The sequence below is a fragment of the Pongo pygmaeus genome, chromosome 19 (genome assembly GCF_028885625.2).
Source record: "Pongo pygmaeus isolate AG05252 chromosome 19, NHGRI_mPonPyg2-v2.0_pri, whole genome shotgun sequence".
NCBI lineage: Eukaryota > Metazoa > Chordata > Mammalia > Primates > Hominidae > Pongo > Pongo pygmaeus.
The window spans coordinates 48,105,746-48,124,590 of record NC_072392.2 but is presented as its reverse complement, the minus strand read 5'-3'; the positions used below and the strand labels follow the sequence as shown (position 1 = coordinate 48,124,590).

At 44.4% G+C, this 18,845-nt stretch overlaps 1 protein-coding gene, 1 long non-coding RNA gene and 1 pseudogene across 11 annotated transcripts in view; 2 read left to right on the top strand and 1 right to left on the bottom strand.

Annotated features, from left to right (window-relative positions):
- The window catches only part of RHOT1 (ras homolog family member T1), an 83,063-nt gene extending 67,593 nt beyond the window's left edge, over positions 1 to 15,470 (bottom strand). For 5 of the 10 annotated variants that reach the window (XR_008495238.2, XR_008495239.2, XM_054459960.2 and 2 more), the window contains exon 1: positions 15,203 to 15,335. Coding sequence is in view for 8 of the 10 variants with exons in the window: in XM_054459960.2 (XP_054315935.1) it covers positions 15,203 to 15,278 (76 nt within the window). In the remaining 2 variants the exon portion in view is untranslated. Of the gene's footprint in view, positions 1 to 15,202 lie in introns of all 10 variants that reach the window. The other 5 variants (XM_054459962.2, XM_054459965.2, XM_054459966.2 and 2 more) reach the window with 5 other exon arrangements.
- Positions 2,314 to 3,382, top strand: LOC129018343 (arginine-fifty homeobox-like; annotated as a pseudogene).
- Positions 14,798 to 16,682, top strand: LOC129018344 (uncharacterized). The gene is made up of 2 exons (XR_008495240.2): positions 14,798 to 14,908; positions 15,219 to 16,682. It is a non-coding gene; the product is annotated as an uncharacterized LOC129018344 (long non-coding RNA).
- The last annotated feature ends 2,163 nt before the right edge of the window (positions 16,683 to 18,845 follow it).

The window sequence follows — 18,845 nt, the reverse complement described above, 5'->3', positions numbered from 1 at the left end:
CTGTATAATTTCTGAGACCTTTGAACTTCTGGGCCTGACTATTCCCAGTAGAGATGTCTGCTTTTCCTGGAGTGTCTCCATCATCACAACTACCACCAGCATGGATATTTCCAGGAACTTTTCCATTTCTAAAGAGTTATCCTGGATATTTTACACTTTTTTTTTTGAGACAGGGTCTCACTCTTTTGCCCAGGCAAGAAAGAGTACAGTGGCATGATCATAGCTCACCGCAGCTTTGAACTCCTGGCTCAGGTGATCCTCTCGCCTCAGCTTCCCAAGTAGCTGAGACTACAGGTGCATGCCACCTTACCCAGCTAATTTTAAAAATTGTTTGTACAGATAGGTTCTCATTATGTTCCCCAGACTGGTCTCAAACTTCTAGCCTCAAGCTATCCTCCTGCATTGGCCTCCCAAAGTGCTGGCATTATAGGCATGAGCCACAGAGCCCAGCTACCTGGATATTTCAAATATCTCCATATTCTCATCCTTCATCTACTATATTAAGAATGGCAAAAATTAAGCTGACATTCAATAATTCAGTCCCACTCTAGGTCCATAAGAAATGTGCCTACCTTAATATGCTTAAGACCCTGATTCTTCTCATAATCCCCTTTTCAGAATTATCTTTTTAAAATTTTACTCATGTTCCACCACTCTGAGGCCCTCACCAGTTTCAGAAAGAAAAAAAAAAACCTGCCTTTTAGTCCACAGTTCAAAAAATGTTAAACAGGCCAAGTGAGGTGGCTCACGCCTGTAATCTCAGCACTTTGGGAGGCTGACGCAGGCACATCACTTGAGCCCAGGAGTTCTAGACCAGCCTGGACAACATGGTGAAACTCTATCTCTACAAAAAATTTAAAAATTGGCCAGGCATGGCGATGCATGCCTATATGGAGGTATTCGGAAGGTTGAGATGGGAGAATCACCCGAGCCCAGCAAGTCGAAGCTACAGTGAGCCATGATCATGCCAGTACACTCCAGCCTGGACAACAGAGTGAGGCCCTGTCTCAAAAAGAAAAAACAAAAAGGATAAATAATGTGATCAAAATTAAGCCAATCCCCAACACTGAAAGGCTACTGGTTTCCAAGAAAGCACTTGTTCCTTAATCCCAATCACACAGGATCTCTTAGCAAAATTCAGATTTTCAAGAGATGTTTTGTTCCCCTTGAAGTTCCCTCCCTCACCATGGCCCTTAAAACTCATCCATTCTTCCTCATCTCTCTCTCTTTTTTTTTTTTTTTCAGAGCAGAAGTGGAAGTTTATTTTAAAAGGCTTTATAAGAGGAAACAAATGAAAAATTTGCTTGCTAGAGACCCAAGTCTCTTCTTGCCTGAAGGTCCAAGAGAGAAAAGACCCTCATCTCTCTTCTTAAAACTCATTAGAACAACCTTTTTCCCAGTCACAGTCCCCTTCTGCTTTTCCCATGGACTTTTCAGAACAGACAACCAACATTATGAGGAAATTCAGATTTCTTCACAGCTCTGCTCATTAGTCTGAAGGGCAGTTCTGGCTGCCTGTGTAGCAGCAGGCTCCTGCCAAAGTACAAACCTGCCACCAGGTCTATTCCAGCAGGGCAGGCCTCAGAGATAGGAAAGAAAACACTTTGGCAGGAGAGGAGGTGTTGTAAAGACAACAATAATCAAGTAGCTTTACTCACGCTTGAACATACAGACATACAACACAGTGGTAACGAAGAGTGGGGGCAATTCTGTTTAAGTTATTTGTATCAGTCACTATCTTTTAAAGTGTGATTTTAAAAAATTTATTCATATCCTGCCTTATCTGGAAAAGAATTTGAGGTAATTTAGCACTCACTACATTATAAAAAATACCATCTAGTTTGTGAAGTAATTGTACAATAAAAGATCTTTTAAAAATCAAAGAACATGAATCTCTTCCACATTAAAATCTAAGAGTGATTTCCTTTTTTTTTTTTTGAGTCAGAGTCTCGCACTGTCGCTCAGGCTGGAGTGCAATGGCGCAATCTCGGCTCATTGCAACCTCCGCCTCCCGGGTTCAAGCAATTCTCCCGCCTCAGCCTCCAATGTAGCTGGGATTACAGGCGCCCACCACCATGCCTGGCTAATTTTTTGTATTTTTAGTAGGTATGGGGTTTCACTATTTTGGCCAGGCTGGTCTTGAACTCCTGACCTCGTGATCTGCCCACCTCAGCCTCCCAAAGTGCTGGGATTACAGGCGCGAGCCACTGCTCTGGGCCATGATTTCCTTTTTTAAAAAAGTTCATTGAGAGAGAGACACACCACGCAGGACTGAAAATGGTCTAAGGGGATTCATGACAGATTTCAGAAACCATGATGAACAGAATGGCCCCAGAGAATCCCCAGCTAGACCCTTTCATCAACAGGAATGATTCCAACATGAAGGTGATACCACCACAGGATCCAGCTAGTCCCAGTTTCACTCTGTCATCCAAGCTGGAGTGCAGTGGTGCAGTCTTGGCTCACTGCAGCCTCAACCTCCCAGGTTCAAGTGATCCTCCCACCTTAGCCTCCCAAGTATCTGGGACTACAGCAATATGGAGAAGGCATCAAGAACGTACTTCATTCACCCGCCAACAGTATGAAGAGCTAGAAGCTCTGTTTAGCCAGACCATGTTCCCAGACAGAAATCTTCAGGAGAAACTAGCTTTGAAACTCAACCTACCAGAGTCAACAGTAAAGAACCCAGTGTCATGGTAAATTGGAGAGGACGTGAAGATGATAACCTGGCTGTTTTCACTCAGGAGAAGCCTGGAATGCCTTCTCCAAGAACAGACCACAATCTCCCCTCTTCCCCCACTCCCAGGTTTGGTTTAGGAACCGGCGATTCAAATTGAAGCATCAGCAGCAGCAGCAATCAGCAAAGCAACCAAACCAGATACCTTCCACCCAAGAAGAATGTGTCCACCTCCCCCAGAACATCCCCCAGTGCTTATGCTTTTTCTCCCGTGGTTTCAGATTTTACAGCTCCCTTGCACCTCAGCTCTTAGACCCTTCCAATTGGGCATGGAACTCTACCTTCACTGAGAGTCCCACAAGTGACTTCCAAATCCAAGATACTCAGTGGGAGAGGCTGGTGGCCTCAATTCCTGCTTTGTACTCTGATGCCTATGACATATCCCAAATCATAGAACTGTATAATCTTCCTGATGAGAATGAGATATCCAGCTCTTCTTTCCACCGTCTGTATCAGTATCTCTCACTCACAAAGTACCAGGTAGGAGGACAGGGTTCCTCTCTCAGCACCTTTGCTGGTCTAGCTGTAGGCCTATCTCCCACACAAACCTGGCCCAGTATAAGGCAAGGCTTTAAAGACTACAGTCTAACAGACAGCCTGGAATTCCAGAAAACCTCCAATATGGTAGACTTTGGATTTCTCTGACCAGAGTACTAATAAATATGGACCATTTAGAAAACAGGTCTTGCATCTTATACATGAAAAAAAAAATAAGTTCATTAGCAGCAAAAGTTCAAAATTGGAGAAAGACAGATTACAGTGAATTTATGGAAAAAAAAAGCACATCTTCATCAGTATCATTTTTGTGTTTCCTTTTGGAAGGGCAGTGAAATAACAGCTACTTTAATAAAGTATCAGACAAATGTGACTTAGTTAAAAAATGCTTCAGTAAATCTAAACTAGGGTTTTTTGCTCTCCTTAGGGCCTCCCTACCTAACCCTATGTGAGACTATCAAAGGAATAAAGCAGCAAGTGTAAAAGCCACTTTTAAGCTATTTTTTAAAAATTAATATTTTGGCCAGGGGCAGTGGCTCACACCTGTAACACCAGCACTTTGGGAGGCTGGGGCACGTGGATCAATTGAGGCCAGGAATTCAAGACCAGCTTGGCCAACGTGGCAAAACCCATCTCTACTAAAAAAATACAAAAAATTAGCCAGGTGTGATGGCACGTGCCTATAATCCCAGCTACTATGGAGGCTGAGGCAAGAGAATCACTTGAACTCAGGAGACAGAGGTTACAGTGAGCCGAGATCATGCCAGTACACTCCAGCCTGGGCAACAGAGCGAGACTCTCTTCTCTCCCTCTCTCTCTCTCTCTATAGATGTGTGTGTATATATATATGTGTGTATGTATATGTGTATATGTGTGTATATATGTGTATGTGTGTATGTACGTGTGTGTGTATATATATATACACGTATATATATATATATATATATGGAACTGCTGGGCTCAAGCAATTCACCCGCCTCAGCCTCCCAAAGTGCTGAGATTACAGGCATGAGCCACCACACCCAGACTATGCTAATTTTAATTGAGAAATAAATAAGAGTGCCTTAAAGATAATGAAACATTTTAGAATATTAAATCTAAAAACTATTTAAATATGCTTACAATCAAAAAGGTATCTTAATAATGGCAAATATGATATAAACACTATATATTTTTAACTGCTTCAGAAAATAAAGATTGTTTATGAGGAAACAAAAATCCCAAGCTCTTCTTAAATTACACTAATTAAACTTCATATTTACTATAAAAATTATAGGACAAATGCATATAAAACATTGTATTTTATAATAAAACTTATAATAAATAATTACAAATAAAATTTATAATAAAATGTATAAAATGTAATATAAATACATTTGATACAAACATTTAGTATGTTATTAATATGGAGGACAAAAAAATTATCCTTCATTAGCCAACCGACTAATGGTCTCTATTTCTTCTATTTTGCCTGAGAAATATTGAAGTAATCTATAAAAACTAAAAGCAAGACCACAATTATCCGCAAGGACAGAAGGCCTTCTGATCCAGTTCAATAGAATATGCCACAGTTCTGAGACTCCATGCTTCTAAGTAGGTCATCCATGGAAAACATAATTCATCACTATAGAACAAATTATCTAGATTTATCCAGGCTACAAATTTGTCTTTTCATCACATCTTTTGAACATCTAGTTCCAAATGACAGCAAATTCCTAATATTCATGAAGCAGAAATAACATTCTCTGGTTCCAATTACCACTCTACCAGCCATACCGGCTATCTTTCTTGATAACAAACACCCCCTGCTTCAAGTGGCAAAGAGACCTACTCCTCATTTTTATGTTTCTTTAGTAAGAAGCCTTTTTGGCTCTTCCTAAGTTATTGAAATTAGAATACACTGCGGGGAGGAAGGTAACTATGGAGTTATATTTTTAACTGGAAAACTTTAGCATTTGGCGAAATAGCTAAACACTGTTCCAAAGGACAGTTTCATTGCCCACATGCAGATGATGTGGCCTGCAGAACAAAAGCTATTGCTCAGCTATCCTCCTTCAAATGAGATCAACACTAGTAACCAACTGGTGCAGCAATAAAAGACAGCAGAGAATAGGTTTCAATACATATGTGAGGATGTTACAGAAAGGACTCTGTATGAACAGAATAGACTCTTTATGCAGAATGGACTCTATGGCCAGGGATGTTTGAACTTTGGCTTTCTCTAAATTTAAAGACAGCCTAACTTCTTTTATCTAAGCACTAAATACTTATTAAGGAATTTTCTTTTTCTTTTTTGTTTTTTGAGACGGAGTCTCACTCTGTTGCCCAGGCTGGGGTGCAGTGGCATGATTTCGGCTCACTGCAAACTCCGTCTCCCGGATTCACGCCATTCTTCTGCCTCTGCCTCTGCCTCCCGAGTAGCTGGGACTACAGGCACCGGCCACCACACCTGGCTAATTTTTTGTATTTTTAGTAGAGATGAGGTTTCACTGTGTTAGCCAGGATGGTCTCGATCTCCTGACCTTGTGATCTGCCTGCCTCGGCCTCCCAAACTGCTGGGATTACAGGCGTGAACCACTGCGCCCCGCCCTTATTAAGCAATTTTCATTAAAGCCTGCAAGCATCAGAAGTGGGCCCAGAAAAGATCCATTTCACCTCAATGGGTGTCTGAACATCCCTGGCCATAGAATATTACCCAAGTAGTAAACACAGTGTAATTGAAACTGGAGCAGTTTAATCTTTTTTTTTTGAAATGGAGTCTCACTCTATCGCCCAGGCTGGAGTGCAGTGGCACAATCTCCGCTCACTGCAACCTCCGCCTCCTGGGTTCAAGTGATTCTCCTGCCTCAGCCTCCTGAGTAGCTGGGATTACAGTCACACGCCACCATGCCCAGCTAATTTTTGTATGTTTAGTAGGGACAGGGTTTCACCACGTTGGTCAGGCTGGTGTTGAACTCTTGACCTTGTAATCCACCCGCCTCGGCCTCCCAAAGTATGGGATCACAGGTGTGAGCCACCGCGCCCGGCCAGTTTAATCTTTAAATATCATTCCAACAAAGACCAGAATGGAAAGCAATATGGCTTTTTTTTTTTTAACAGTTAAAAAAAAGTAGAGGCAGGGTCTCACTATGTTGCCCAGGCCAATCTCAAACTCCTGGGCTCAACCAAGTCTCCTGCCTTAACCTCTCAAGTGCTGGGATTAGCAATATGGCTTTAAAATGATCTTAGGCCAGGCACAGTGGCACATGACTGTGATCCCAGCACTTCAGGAGGCCAAAGTGGGTGGATCACTTGAGGTCAGGAGTTCAAAACCAGCCTGGCCAATAGTGAAAACCTGTCTCTACTAAAAACACAAAAATTAGCCAGGCATGATGGCATGCGCCTGTAATCCTAGTTACTTGGGAGGCTGAGGCAGGAGAATCGCTTGAACCTGAGAGGCTGATGCTGTAATGAGCCGAGATTGTGCCACTGCACTGCAGCCTGGGTGACAGGGTGAGACTGTCTCAAAAAAAATAAAAAAAGAGCAGGCCAGGCATGGTGGCTCACACCTATAATCCCAGTATTTGGGAGGCCGAGGTGGGTGGATCACTTGAGGTCAGCAGTTCCAGACCAGCTTGGCCAACACAGTGAAACCCTGTCTCTATTAAAAAAAAAAAAAAAAATACAAAAATTAGCCAGACGTGGTGGCACATGCCTGTCATCCCAGCTACTTGGGAGGCTGAGGTTACAGTGAGCCAAGAAGGCACCACTGTACTCCAGCCTGGGCAACAGAGCAAGACCCTGTCTCAAAAAAATAATAATAATAGGCCGGGTGCAGTGGCTCACTCATGTAATCCCAGCACTTTGGGAGGCCGAGGAAGGCAGATCACGAGGTCAGGAGATTGAGACCATCCTGCCTAACATGGTGAAACCCTGTCTCTACCAAAAATACAAAAAAACAAAAAACAACAACAAAAAAAATTAGCCGGGCGTGGTGGTGGGCACCTGTAGTCCCAGCTACTCGGGAGACTGAGGCAGGAGAATGGCCTGAACCTGGGAAGTGGAGCTTGCAGTGAGCCGAGATCGTGCCACTGCACTCCAGCCTGGGCGACAAATCGAGACTCCGTCTCAAAAAATAAATAAATAAATAAATAATAATAATAATAATAAAGAAAAATGATCAAATTTTTATGACAAAGAGGAGTGGTTTGGAAAACAAGGAAAGTCTAAACAAACTGAACTAGCTTGAACTCATTCATTCTTTTAAGAAATACCTGAGTGCCTCTTTTGTGCCAGGTCTGTTCTAGCCACTGGGGATACAGCAAGAAGAAAGACAAATCCCCTGCCTTCATGATGATTCTTTTCTAGCCCAAGAGACAGGACAAAAAATGTACAAATATACATGGTTATGGGGATAATGCCTAGGTCAGAGCCTTCTTATAGAGAGAGCAATGAAAGAGAGAGTAGCATAAAAGGGAAGTAAGGGCTAGATTGTGGCGGGCCTAACAGGACTACATTAAAAAGTTTGGACTTTATTCTAAGTGAAAATAGAAATCACTGGATGATATACATCTATTTTTTGAGACAGATTCTCACCCTGTCAACCAGGCTGGAGTGCAGGGGTGCAGTCACGACCCACAGCAGCCTCGAACTCCTGGGCTCAGGTGATTCTCCCACCTCAGCCTCTCAAGTAGCTGGAACTGCAGGTGCATGCCACCTCACCCAGCTAAGTTTTTGTATTTTTTGTAGAGATGAGGTTTTGTCATGTTGCCCAGGCTGGTCTCGAACTCCTGACCTCAAGTGATCCACCTGCCTCGGCCTCCCAAAGTGCTGAGATAATAGGCATGAGCCACCAAACCTGGCATATTAGATGATTTTTAAGGTGCATAGCAGAATCTGAGATATTTTCTAAATAGGAATCTGTATATATTCAGGACAGCTTGAATCTATACTTCAGGTAAAAAAATTAAAAATAAAAAAATAAAAATGAATCTGCCTGCTCCATGGAAAATGGAGGAAAGCAGGAGCAGAAAGACTGGTTAAGGAAGATATTGCAAAAGTCAAGGCAAAGCCAATGGAATTTTGAACTAGTTTGGCAGAGGTTGCAATGATAATCAGAGTCAGACAAACCAGTTAAAGAGCTGCTAGATTCATTTTAAAAGAAGATAACAGTTCCATTTTCTTAATGAACTTAACTAGTAAAAAACAAATATATCTCAATTTAATTTAAAAAGAAGACTCCATTAAAATGAAAACTATCCTGTTTACTATTATTAATATATATATATATTTTTTGAGACAGAGTCTCACTCTGTCGCCCAGGTTGGAATGCAGTGGTGTGATCTCAGCTCACTGCGACCTCCATCTCCTGGGTGCAAACCATTCTCCTGCCTTAGCCTCCTGAGTAGCTGGGATTACAGGTGCGTGCCACCACAGCTGACTAATTATTGTATTGTTAGTAGAGACTGGGTTTCGTCATGTTGGTCAGGCTAATCTCAAACTCCTGACCTCAGGTGATCTGCCCACCTTGGCCTCCCAAAGTGTTGGGGTTACAGGCATGAGCAACTGTGCCCAGCCATTAAAAATTCATTTTTTTTTTTTAAGAGACAGTCTTGCTCTGTCACCTGGGCTGAAGTGCAGTGGTGTGATCATGGCTCACTGCAACCTCGATTTTCTGGGTTCAAGCAATCCTCTCACCTCAGCCTCCCCAGTAGCTAGGATTACAGGTGCATACCACCATGCCTAGCTAATAGTGTGTTTTTTTTGTTTTTTGTTTTTTGTTTTTTGTTTTTTTTTTGAGGCAGGGTCTCACTATGTTGCCCAGGCTGGTCTCAAACTCCTGCGTTCAAGCAATCCTCCTGCCTCAGCCTCCCAAAGTGCTGGGATTACAGGAGTGAGCCACCGTGCCCAGCCATTAATATTTAAATTTTTTGTAGAGACAGGATCTCACTACATTGCCCAGGTTGGTCTTGAACTCCTTGGCCTCAAGTGATCCTCCTGCCTCAGCCTCCCAGAGTGCTTGGAATACAGGTATAAGCCACCTCACCCAGCTGTGTGGGAGCATTATTAAAGTTTTTTTTTTCAGATGCAGTCTTGCTCTGTTGCCCAGGCCGGCACGTCTCAGCTCACTGCAACCTCCTCCTCCAGGGTTCAAGTGATTCTCCTGCTTCAGCCTCCAGAGTAGCTGGGACTACAGGTGTGTGCCACCACACTCGGCTAATTTTTGTATTTTTAGTAGAGACGGGGTTTCACCATGTTGGCCAGGCTTGTCTCGAACTCCTGACCTCAAGTGATCTGCCTGCCTTGGCCTCCCAAAGTGCTGGGATTACAGGCATGAGCCACCGTGCCCGGCAGATTTTTAAAATTGTGTTTGTTTATTTATATTAGACAGAGTCTCACTCTGTCACTCAGGCTAGAGTCCAGTGGCACGATCTCAGTCACTGCAACCTCCGCCTCTTGGGTTCAAGCAATTCTCCTGCCTCAGCCTCCTGAGTAGCTGGGATCACAGGCGCACACCACCATGCCTGGCTAATTTTTGTATTTTTAGTAGAGACAAGGTTTCACCATTTTGGCCAGGCTGGTCTCGAACTCCTGACCTCAGGCAATCCACCTGCCTTGGCCTCTCAAAGTACTGAGATTACAGGCATGAGCCACCATGCCCGGTCTGTTTTTTTTTTTTGAGAGAGGCTATTGTTCTATTACCCAGGCTGGAGTACCATGGCACAATCGCATCTCACTGTAGCCTTGACCTCCCAGGCTTAAGCAATCCTCCCATTTCAGCCTCCTAAGTAGCTGGGACTAGAGGCATGTGCCACCATGCCAAGCTAATTTTTTTTTTATTTTCTCTAGAGACGAGGTCTTGCTATGTTGTCCAGGCTGGTCTCGAACTCCTTGGGCTCAACCTATCCTCCCGCCTCGGCCTCCCAAAGTGCTGGAATTACAAGTGTGAGCCACCGTGCCTGGCCTTGTTTTTTTTTTGTTGTTGTCAACACAGGGTCTTTGCCCAGGCTGGAGTGTAGTGGCACAAACATGGCTCACCAAAGCCTCAACCTTCTGGGCTCAAGCAATCCTCTTGTCTCAACCTCCTGAGTAGCTGGAACCACAGGTGTGTGCCACCAAGCCTGGCTAATTTTTTAAAATTTTATGTAGAGATGGAGAATCGCCATGTTGCCTAGGCTGATCTTTAACTCCTAGGCTCAAGCGATCCTCCCACCTCAGCCTCCCAAAGTGTTACGATAACAGGTATTAGCCAGTGCACCTGGCAAAATGTTGTTTTGTTTAAGGAATAGTAGCTGACTTTTGATTTGGCCTGATTTGTATTTGGTTTGCTCAATAATTAAGATGCGGGCCGAGCGCGGTGGCTCACGCCTGTAATCCCAACACTTTGGGAGGCAGAGGTGGGTGGATCACCTGAGGTTGGGAGATTGAGACCATCCTGGCTAACACGGTGAAACCCCATCTCTACTAAACATACAAAAAATTAGCCGCGCATGGTGGCACATGCCTGTGATCCCAGCTACTCAGGAGGCTGAGGCAGGAGAATCGCTTGAACCCAGGAGGTGGAGGTTGCGGTGAGCCCAGATCACACCATTACACTCCAGCCTGGGCAACAAGAACGAAACTCCATCTAAAAAAAAAAAAAAAAAAAAAAAAATTAAGATGCAGATAATATTTAAAACACTTTGGCTTTCCTTGCAAATAAATACCTTAAAATATATATATTAATAGTAACTTCTTTGATCTAAGCACTAAACAATCATTAAGCAATTAGTTAGCATTAAAACCTGGATAGATGAGAAGCAGGCCAAGAAAAGATCCATTTCACCTCAACAGTACAGCATAATGGTTTAGTCAACATAATGTTGAAACCATTCACAACTATTTCAGAGCTTTGGTGAATGATGCTGCTACTATGGTTCAGAGAAAGATACTAACAGCAACAAAATATCACTGTGCAACTACTGAAGTGATAGTGAATGAATGAACAGGATTTACAACAATAATACAAAGATACTTCTTTTTCTTTGCTTTTCCTGTTCCTCTCAATTAAACATGTTAAAACTACATCTGAAAACTAAACTTGCTCAAACAGGTAAGTAATAACTCAAATCTCTACTACTTTTTTCTAATGTCAATGTTGTAGATAAATATATGTATCAGATCACTACTAAAATAGACCTAGCATTTTTTTTTTTTTTTGAGACGGAGTCTTGCTCTGTTGCCCAGGCTGGAGTGCAGTGGCGCGATCTTGGCTCACTGCAACCTCCGCCTCCTGGGTTCACACTATTCTCCTGCCTCAGCCTCCAGAGTAGCTGGGATTACAGGCATGGGAAACCACGCCCGGCTAATTTGGTATTTTTAGTAGAGATGGGGTTTCATCATGTTAGTCAGGCTGGTCTCGAACTCCTGACCTCAGGTGATCCACCCGCATTGGCCTCCCAAAGTGCTCAGATTACAGGCATGAACCACCACACCCCGCCAAGACCTAGCATTTAAAAGTGCTACACCTAGGCTAACAGCTGCCAAATATTTACATTATATCTCACGAAGTAAAGCCTCTAACATTTTCCCCCAAAATATCAGCCTTTAAAATTAAAATTACATATTCTGATTAACTCTATTTCTAATATTTTTAAATGTAAAAAATAACATACATGATTGATGGCCTAAGGCTTTTGGTACCATCCTCTAAGAAAAGTGTCTTCGACTAGCCTGGCCAACATGGCGAAACCCCATCTCTACTAAAAATTCAAAAATTAGCCAAGCATGGTGGCAAACACCTGTAATCCCAGCTACGTGGGAGGCTGAGGCAGGAGAATTGCTTGGACCTGGGAGGCAGAGGTTGCAGTAAGCCAAGATCGTGCCATTGCACTCCAGCCTGGTTGTCAGAGTGAGACCCCATCTCAAAAAAAAAAAAAAAAGTGTCTTCCTGTAGCTGACCATGGTGGCCTTCACCTGTAGTCTCAACTACTCCGGAGGCTGAGGTAGGAGGAATCGCTTGAGCCCAAGAGGTTGAGGCTGTGGTACACCATGATCATTCCTGTGAACAGCTAGTGTACTCCAGCCTGGGAACATAGCGAGGACCCATCTCTTTAAAAAAAAAAAAAAAGGGTCAGGCGCAGTGGCTCACGCCTGTAATCCCAGCACTTTGGGAGGCTGAGGTGGGCAGATCACGAGGTCAGGATTTCAAGAGCAGCCTGGCCAACATGGTGAAAGCCCGTCTCAACTAAAATTAAACAGACATGGTGGTGCACGCCTGTAATCCCAGCTACTCGGGAGGCTGGGGCAGGGGAATCGCTTGAACCCAGGAGGCAGAGGTTGCAGTGAGCTGAGACTGTGCCACCACACTCCAGCCTGGAAGACTCCGTCTCAGAAAAAAAAAAAAAAGAAAGAAAGAAAGGTTTCTTTCTCAAAAACGAAGGCTTTCTCTTGTGTCAAGTTGCTCACTATAATCAGAAAACTCTAGCACATACATATAGTTTTACCAACTTTCTTATTGCTTTCTACAGAACATGCAGTCAGCTTTCTACTGATCTCAGCTCACTGCAACCTCCGCCTCCTGGGTTCAAGCAATTCTCCTGCCTCAGCCTCCTGGAGTAGCTGGGACTACAGGCGCGCACCACCATGCCCAGATAATTTTGTACTTTTAGTAGAGACAGGGTTTTACCATGTTGGCCAGGATGGTCTCGATCTTGACATCCTCCCGCCTTGGGCTCCCAAAGTGCTGAGATTACAGGTGTGAGCCACCGCATCCGGCCCAAGTAATACTGCTAATGTTTTAACCTACATGTCCTAAGGATGACACATTGTTTGTATGTGTAACACTTCTATTTAGATTTTTTTGTGTGTGTGTGAGATAGTCTCACTCTATCGTCCAAGTTAGAGTGCAGTGGTGCGATCTCAGCTCACTGCAACCTCCACCTTCTGGGTTCAAGCGATTCTCCTGCATCAGTCTCCCTAGTAGCTGGGATTACAGGCACCCACCACCACACCCAGCTAGTATTTGTATTTTTAGTAGAGATGGGGTTTCATGTTGGGCAGGCTGGTCTCAAACTCCTGACCTGAGGTGATCCACCTGCCTCAGCCTCCCAAAGTGCTGGTATTACAGATGTGAGCCACCATGCCCAGCCTATTTAGATGTTTTACACACTAATGATATTCAAAATATTGATCCTATATTCAAAAATAAACCCAAAACATAGACTCTATTTTTTAAAAACTAGTATAAAAATTATTATACTATAAAACTATTTCATGGCCAAGCACGGTGGCTCACACCTGTAATCCCTGCACTTTGGGAGGCTGAGACAGACAGATCACCTGAGGTCAGGAGTTCGAGACCAGCGTGGCCAACATGGTAAAAACCCTGTCTCTACTAAAAATACAAAAAAAAAAAAAAAAAAAAATTAGCCAGGCATGGAGAATCTCTTGAACCTGGGAGGCAGAGGTTGCAGTGAGCAAGATCACGGCACTGCACTCCAGCCTCGTTGACAGAGCAAGACTGTCTCAAAACAACAACAACAACAAACTATTTCATCATATATTTAAGGATCAGTTTTTTAAGCAAGTCGTCTACTCACTTTCCCTACCTTGCTCCAAAAGCATAAGCATGAATTATATGTTAAATAATACCTTCCTGAACTTTGTCAAGGAAGTCCATGAAAAATACAGATTAAGATATAGTTATAAATAAAAATTAAAATTTACAACTGCAAATCAAAAAGTAAACTATGGCTGGCTAAGCTTACTCCTAAATTCTAATTCTAAAGGAAGATTTCTCCAAACAGCAGGTGGATGAAATTTCAATGAACTCAACACTACAGAAGAGGGTAAAAACGTGTTAACTTTCTTCCTTGGGATTCCATCATGGTGACCCTGAGGAGTTACCAAGAATGAAATAATGATTTAGAATAGAATGCTTCGAAACAGCAATGGCAGACTATTAACGAATGTATTAACACTTTAAAACAAACAATCCAGTTATCCCTGGCCCACTTTCTTATTTTAGTTCTAGCAACTGAGTCACATAACTTGCAGAGTGATATCAAGAAGTCCCCGCTGTTGTGTCCTCATGTCAGTGAACAGAAGCAACTCTCCTTTATTATATTTTCAAAAGGTGAAATGTATGAAATTTCTGGGTGGGGGGAGATATCAAATGTCTGTGTGCCTGTGGTTATTAATAAGTTAACTACCAAGTAACTATGGAATAAATAATGCTTAAAAAGAGTGCAAAGATTAGGCTTTAGGGTAACAATAATTGGACCCTCCCCAGATAATTCTAATTCATTGAGCGCTTGCATAACTCGAAGTTGAGAAAAAATTTTTGATGAAATATCTCGAGTACGAGGAGTTAGTCCAATGCAAAGTACAAGTATTGGTAAAAAGGATCCGGCCCTTTCCACTACTCATATCTTAATGTCAACACATAGAGGGAATGAAGACTGCGAGTGCCAAAAAAATGCAGAAACCTGACCTTGCCCACAAGTCGAATAGTTCTGCACCCCTCCCCCAGCTTCCCCGGGAGCCGGTTCACGCAATCCCTATTGGTCAGTCTGCTTATTCCAGCACCTGCCTGGCAGTGATAAGGGAATCTCCAGGAGAAGACAAGAAGGTCTGAAAGGAGGAGGCCTGGGAAACTGTGAGGCCCAGAAGGACAGGGTTCGAAGAGGAAAAGGAGAGAACCTTCGGAGGGATGAGGTCGGGCGGTTAGGGGCTAATGGGGACACGGCTTGGGAGGACGGCTGGGGAACAGGGAAAGGAGATCTCTGGAGGGCCCAAGTGAGGTGACAGTGTGAGGGCCGCCGGCGGGCCGCCAAAAGAGAAGAGTGAAGGGGCTGGAAGGCCTAGGAACGCGAAGAAAGGCGAGCGGAGCTGTGAGGCGCGAGAAGGCCCGGGGCTGCAAAGGTTGGGGCTGCAGGGGCGACAGGGGCGACAGGAGCTGCAGGGGCAGGGAGGGCAGGGACTCGGGCCGGCCAGAGGGTGCGGACTCACGTTCTCCCACCAGCAGGATCCGCACGTCTTTCTTCATGTCGGCGGCTCTCGGGGGCCGGCCTCCGCCCGCACGCATGGAGTGGACTCCTCTCACCAGGAGCACCCACCCCACGGCGCCACCTGCCAGCCTCTTCGGCCGCCGGGGCCCGCCGCGCCGCCCCCTCAGTTGCTTCCCCGCAGGAGAGCCAGGACGGCACCAGCTCCGCCTCCTCCGGCCCAGCGGGCTGCGGCGGCGGCGGCGGCGGCGGCGGCGGCGGGGACGACGGCACGCGGCGAGGGACACGCGGTTTCGGAACGCGAACGCTCTCCGCGCCGGAAGAGCGCTCCCGCTGTCAGGCCGCCGCAGCGCAGGCCCAGGGAGCCTCGCCCACCCTCCTTTGGGCACCGCAACCCAGGAGACACTTGGGCCAGGAATTTGAATGGTGGATTCCCTGGTTTAACCCCGTTTATTTTATAGATAGGGACAGAAATTCCCTGTTCAAAGTCACATAGCTAGAGCTTGGCAGTGACTCAGAGCAGGGATCTTCTCACCAGATCATAAACTCCGGGAGGGCAGCGATCAGCTTGCATGGTTTTCAGCTGCGTCCCCACGTTATTGGATAGGGCCTTCAGAAAATGCTTGATCGAGTAGGACGACTGGCTCCCAGGATCCGGCGCTTCCCACTCCCCAAAGCCCGTCACCCTAGCTGTTTTTGCCTGTGATGCTTATAAAGTACGATTATAAGATTCGTTTTTACGCTGTGTGAACAGACTCCTTTCTTTATAACCAAACTAAGTGACTTTTTTTCTGTCTATGTAGTTTATTTTATGGCAGGGTTTTCGGACACTCTTCTTTACTCAGGCTTACCCAGCGTAATGCTAGACTCGGAGGTGGCACTGGATAATAAACTCTAAATGATTTTTCTAACATTGCCTTAATTTTCTCCTGACCCTCTCCATCTGGAGGAATTTGTTGTTACATGCTTAATGTTTGGTACACAATGGCAAATATATATACATACATAAGCGTGCAAATATATATCACATCCCTAATACTTGGCACACAGTGGGAAATATAAAATACATAAATTAATGGGGAAGCACTATCTGTGCATAATGTACATTTTTTCTATCTTAAATATTACATAATAAACACTTAAAGGGAATGAAATGTGCGTAATACCAATCTCCCTTTCTCCTAGGAGAAGTCATGTGGTCTCTTGCAGCAGTTAAGAGTTGCTGGCAAATTTCCTGGGTTTGAATCTAGGCTCCCCGTAATAGCTCTGTGATCCCGACTAAGTGCTTTTATTTTTACTTCTCTCAGCCACTGTTCCTTCTTCTGTAGCATGGAAATAATGATGATAATACCTTCCTCTTGAGATGGTTGTGAGTAATAAATACTATAATACTTGTCAAGCATTTGGTACAGTGCTAGACTCAGAATGTGTGCTCTACTGATCTCAGCTGTCATTATTATAAAAAAGTCACTAAAAAGTTGTAATCCACAGGTTTTTTGTTTTGTTTTGTTTTTGTTTTTGTTCTGAGACGGAGTCTCGCTCTGTCACCCAGGCTGGAGCGCAGTGGCGCAATCTCGGCTCACTGCAAGCTCCGCCTCCTGGGTTCACACCATTCTCCTGCCTCAGCCTCCCGAGTAGCTGGGACTACAGGCGCATGTCACCACGCCTGGCTAATTTTTTGTATTTTTAGTACAGAAGGGGTTTCATCGTGTTAGCCAGGATGGTCTCGATCTCCTGACATCGTGATCCGCCTGCCTTGGCCTCCCAAAGTGCTGGGATTACAGAAGTGAGCCACCGCGCCCAGCCTAATCCACAGGTTTTGAGGCAAATATGTTGTTGTGTTTACTGCAGAATTTCACCATCTTAGTTATTTGATGTCCATAAGGAGCATAGGGGAGAAAGCCCTTTCAAAAACAACTCTATCCCTGTCCCTGTTAGGAAAAAGAGGGAGATGGGAAAGACATACTCCTTGTTCACTGAGAGATAATGAAATCACGTTCCTGGGTAGACGTAAATAAGGAGCTTTCATCTCCCTCCCCGCCCGCCCCACCTCAATGAGTGGAAATGTGAAATTCAGGAGGCTTGGTTACCTGATCTTTCGGGGAAAAGTAGCCCTCAGAATTTTAGTGTTACAAAATGTTTGAGTTGGAAGAACCCTGATAGAGCTCCTATTCCAATCCCGTCACTCTGTAGATAAAAAAAAAGCAAGGCCCACAGAGACACAGTGACCTGGCACAGACGGCATGGCTGAGGCTGAGCTTTGCTCTGCCATTCCTAGTGCATGACTCTAGGCAACTCATGTCACCTAGTTGTGCCTCAGTTTCCTCTCTACCAAGTGAAGGCTGTGATCTCTTATGAAATTGTTTGGAGGAGCTCATAATGTATTTTATGTAAATAATGCATTTTATGTGAATAATGTAATGAATTGTAAATTTTTTTCCTAAAAAACAAACAAACAAAACAAGTTACACAAATATCAGAGCACAGAGGACAAAAGCCTTTTACAGAGGGGCAAATTCTTTAGGGCACTGCTTGCACCATGCAGCTTTGTAAAGAATCTAGATCCCTAAGAGCTCTCAATCAGCGTTGCCAGTTAATGACAATGTTGACTCATTGGGGCTTCTCCAGGAGGGTGAGCAGTAACAAGGTCTTCATGGGGTTGTAGATGTGTACTGGGTAATGTCTGGTAGGCAGGGGCTGGGAAAAAGCATTTATTTAGAGGGACATCACAGATACAATATTACAAAGAACTCCTTTGTAAGTAAAACTTACTTAAAAATCCATATCCAGCCAGGTATGGTGGTTCAACACCTATAATCCCAAAGCTTGGGGTAGCTGCGGTGGGAGGATCTCTTGAGGCCAGGAGTGCAAGACCAGCCTGAGAAACATCAAAACCCCATCTCTACAAAAAATAAACAAATTAGCTGGGCGTGGTGGCATGCAACTGTAGTCCCAGTTGGGAGGCTGAGGTGGGAGGATCGCTGGAGACCAGGAGTTGGAGGCTGCAGTGAGCTATGATTGCACCATTGCACTCAAGTCTGGGTGACAGAGCCAGAGTCTGTCTCTAAATAAAAAAAATAAAAATCTGACTAGGCCGGGCACGATAGCTCACACCTGTAATCCTAGCACTTTGGGAGGCCGAGGCGGGTGGATCACTTGAGCTCAGGAGTTCGAGACCAGCCTGGCCAACACGGTGAAACCCCGTCTCTACTAAAAATACAAAAATTAGCTGGGTGTGGTGGCGCATGCCTGTAATCCCAGCTATTTGGGAGGCTGAGGCAGGAGAATGGCTTGAACCCAGGAGGTAGAGGTTGTAGTGAGCTGAGATCGCACCACTGCACTCGAACCTGGGCGACAGAGTGAGACTCCATCTAAAAAAAAATAATAAAATAAAAAACCTAATTTAAGAGCTGCAGAAGAGAGGCGATATCAAGCACTTTCAGCAAGCAATGGATATGGTTTGGTACAAACTGAGGCCAGCACTTGCTAAAGTTGGGGAGAGGGAGTCTGGTATGCCAGGGTTTGCCTCCCCTGCAATGTAAGTTTCTTTCTACAGTCCGCAGCCATCTCCTGATCATCTATATTTCTGCCAGTCTGGCTCCCTGACTTGCCTTGAACCTTATGCCCGCCTTATGATGTTAACAAAC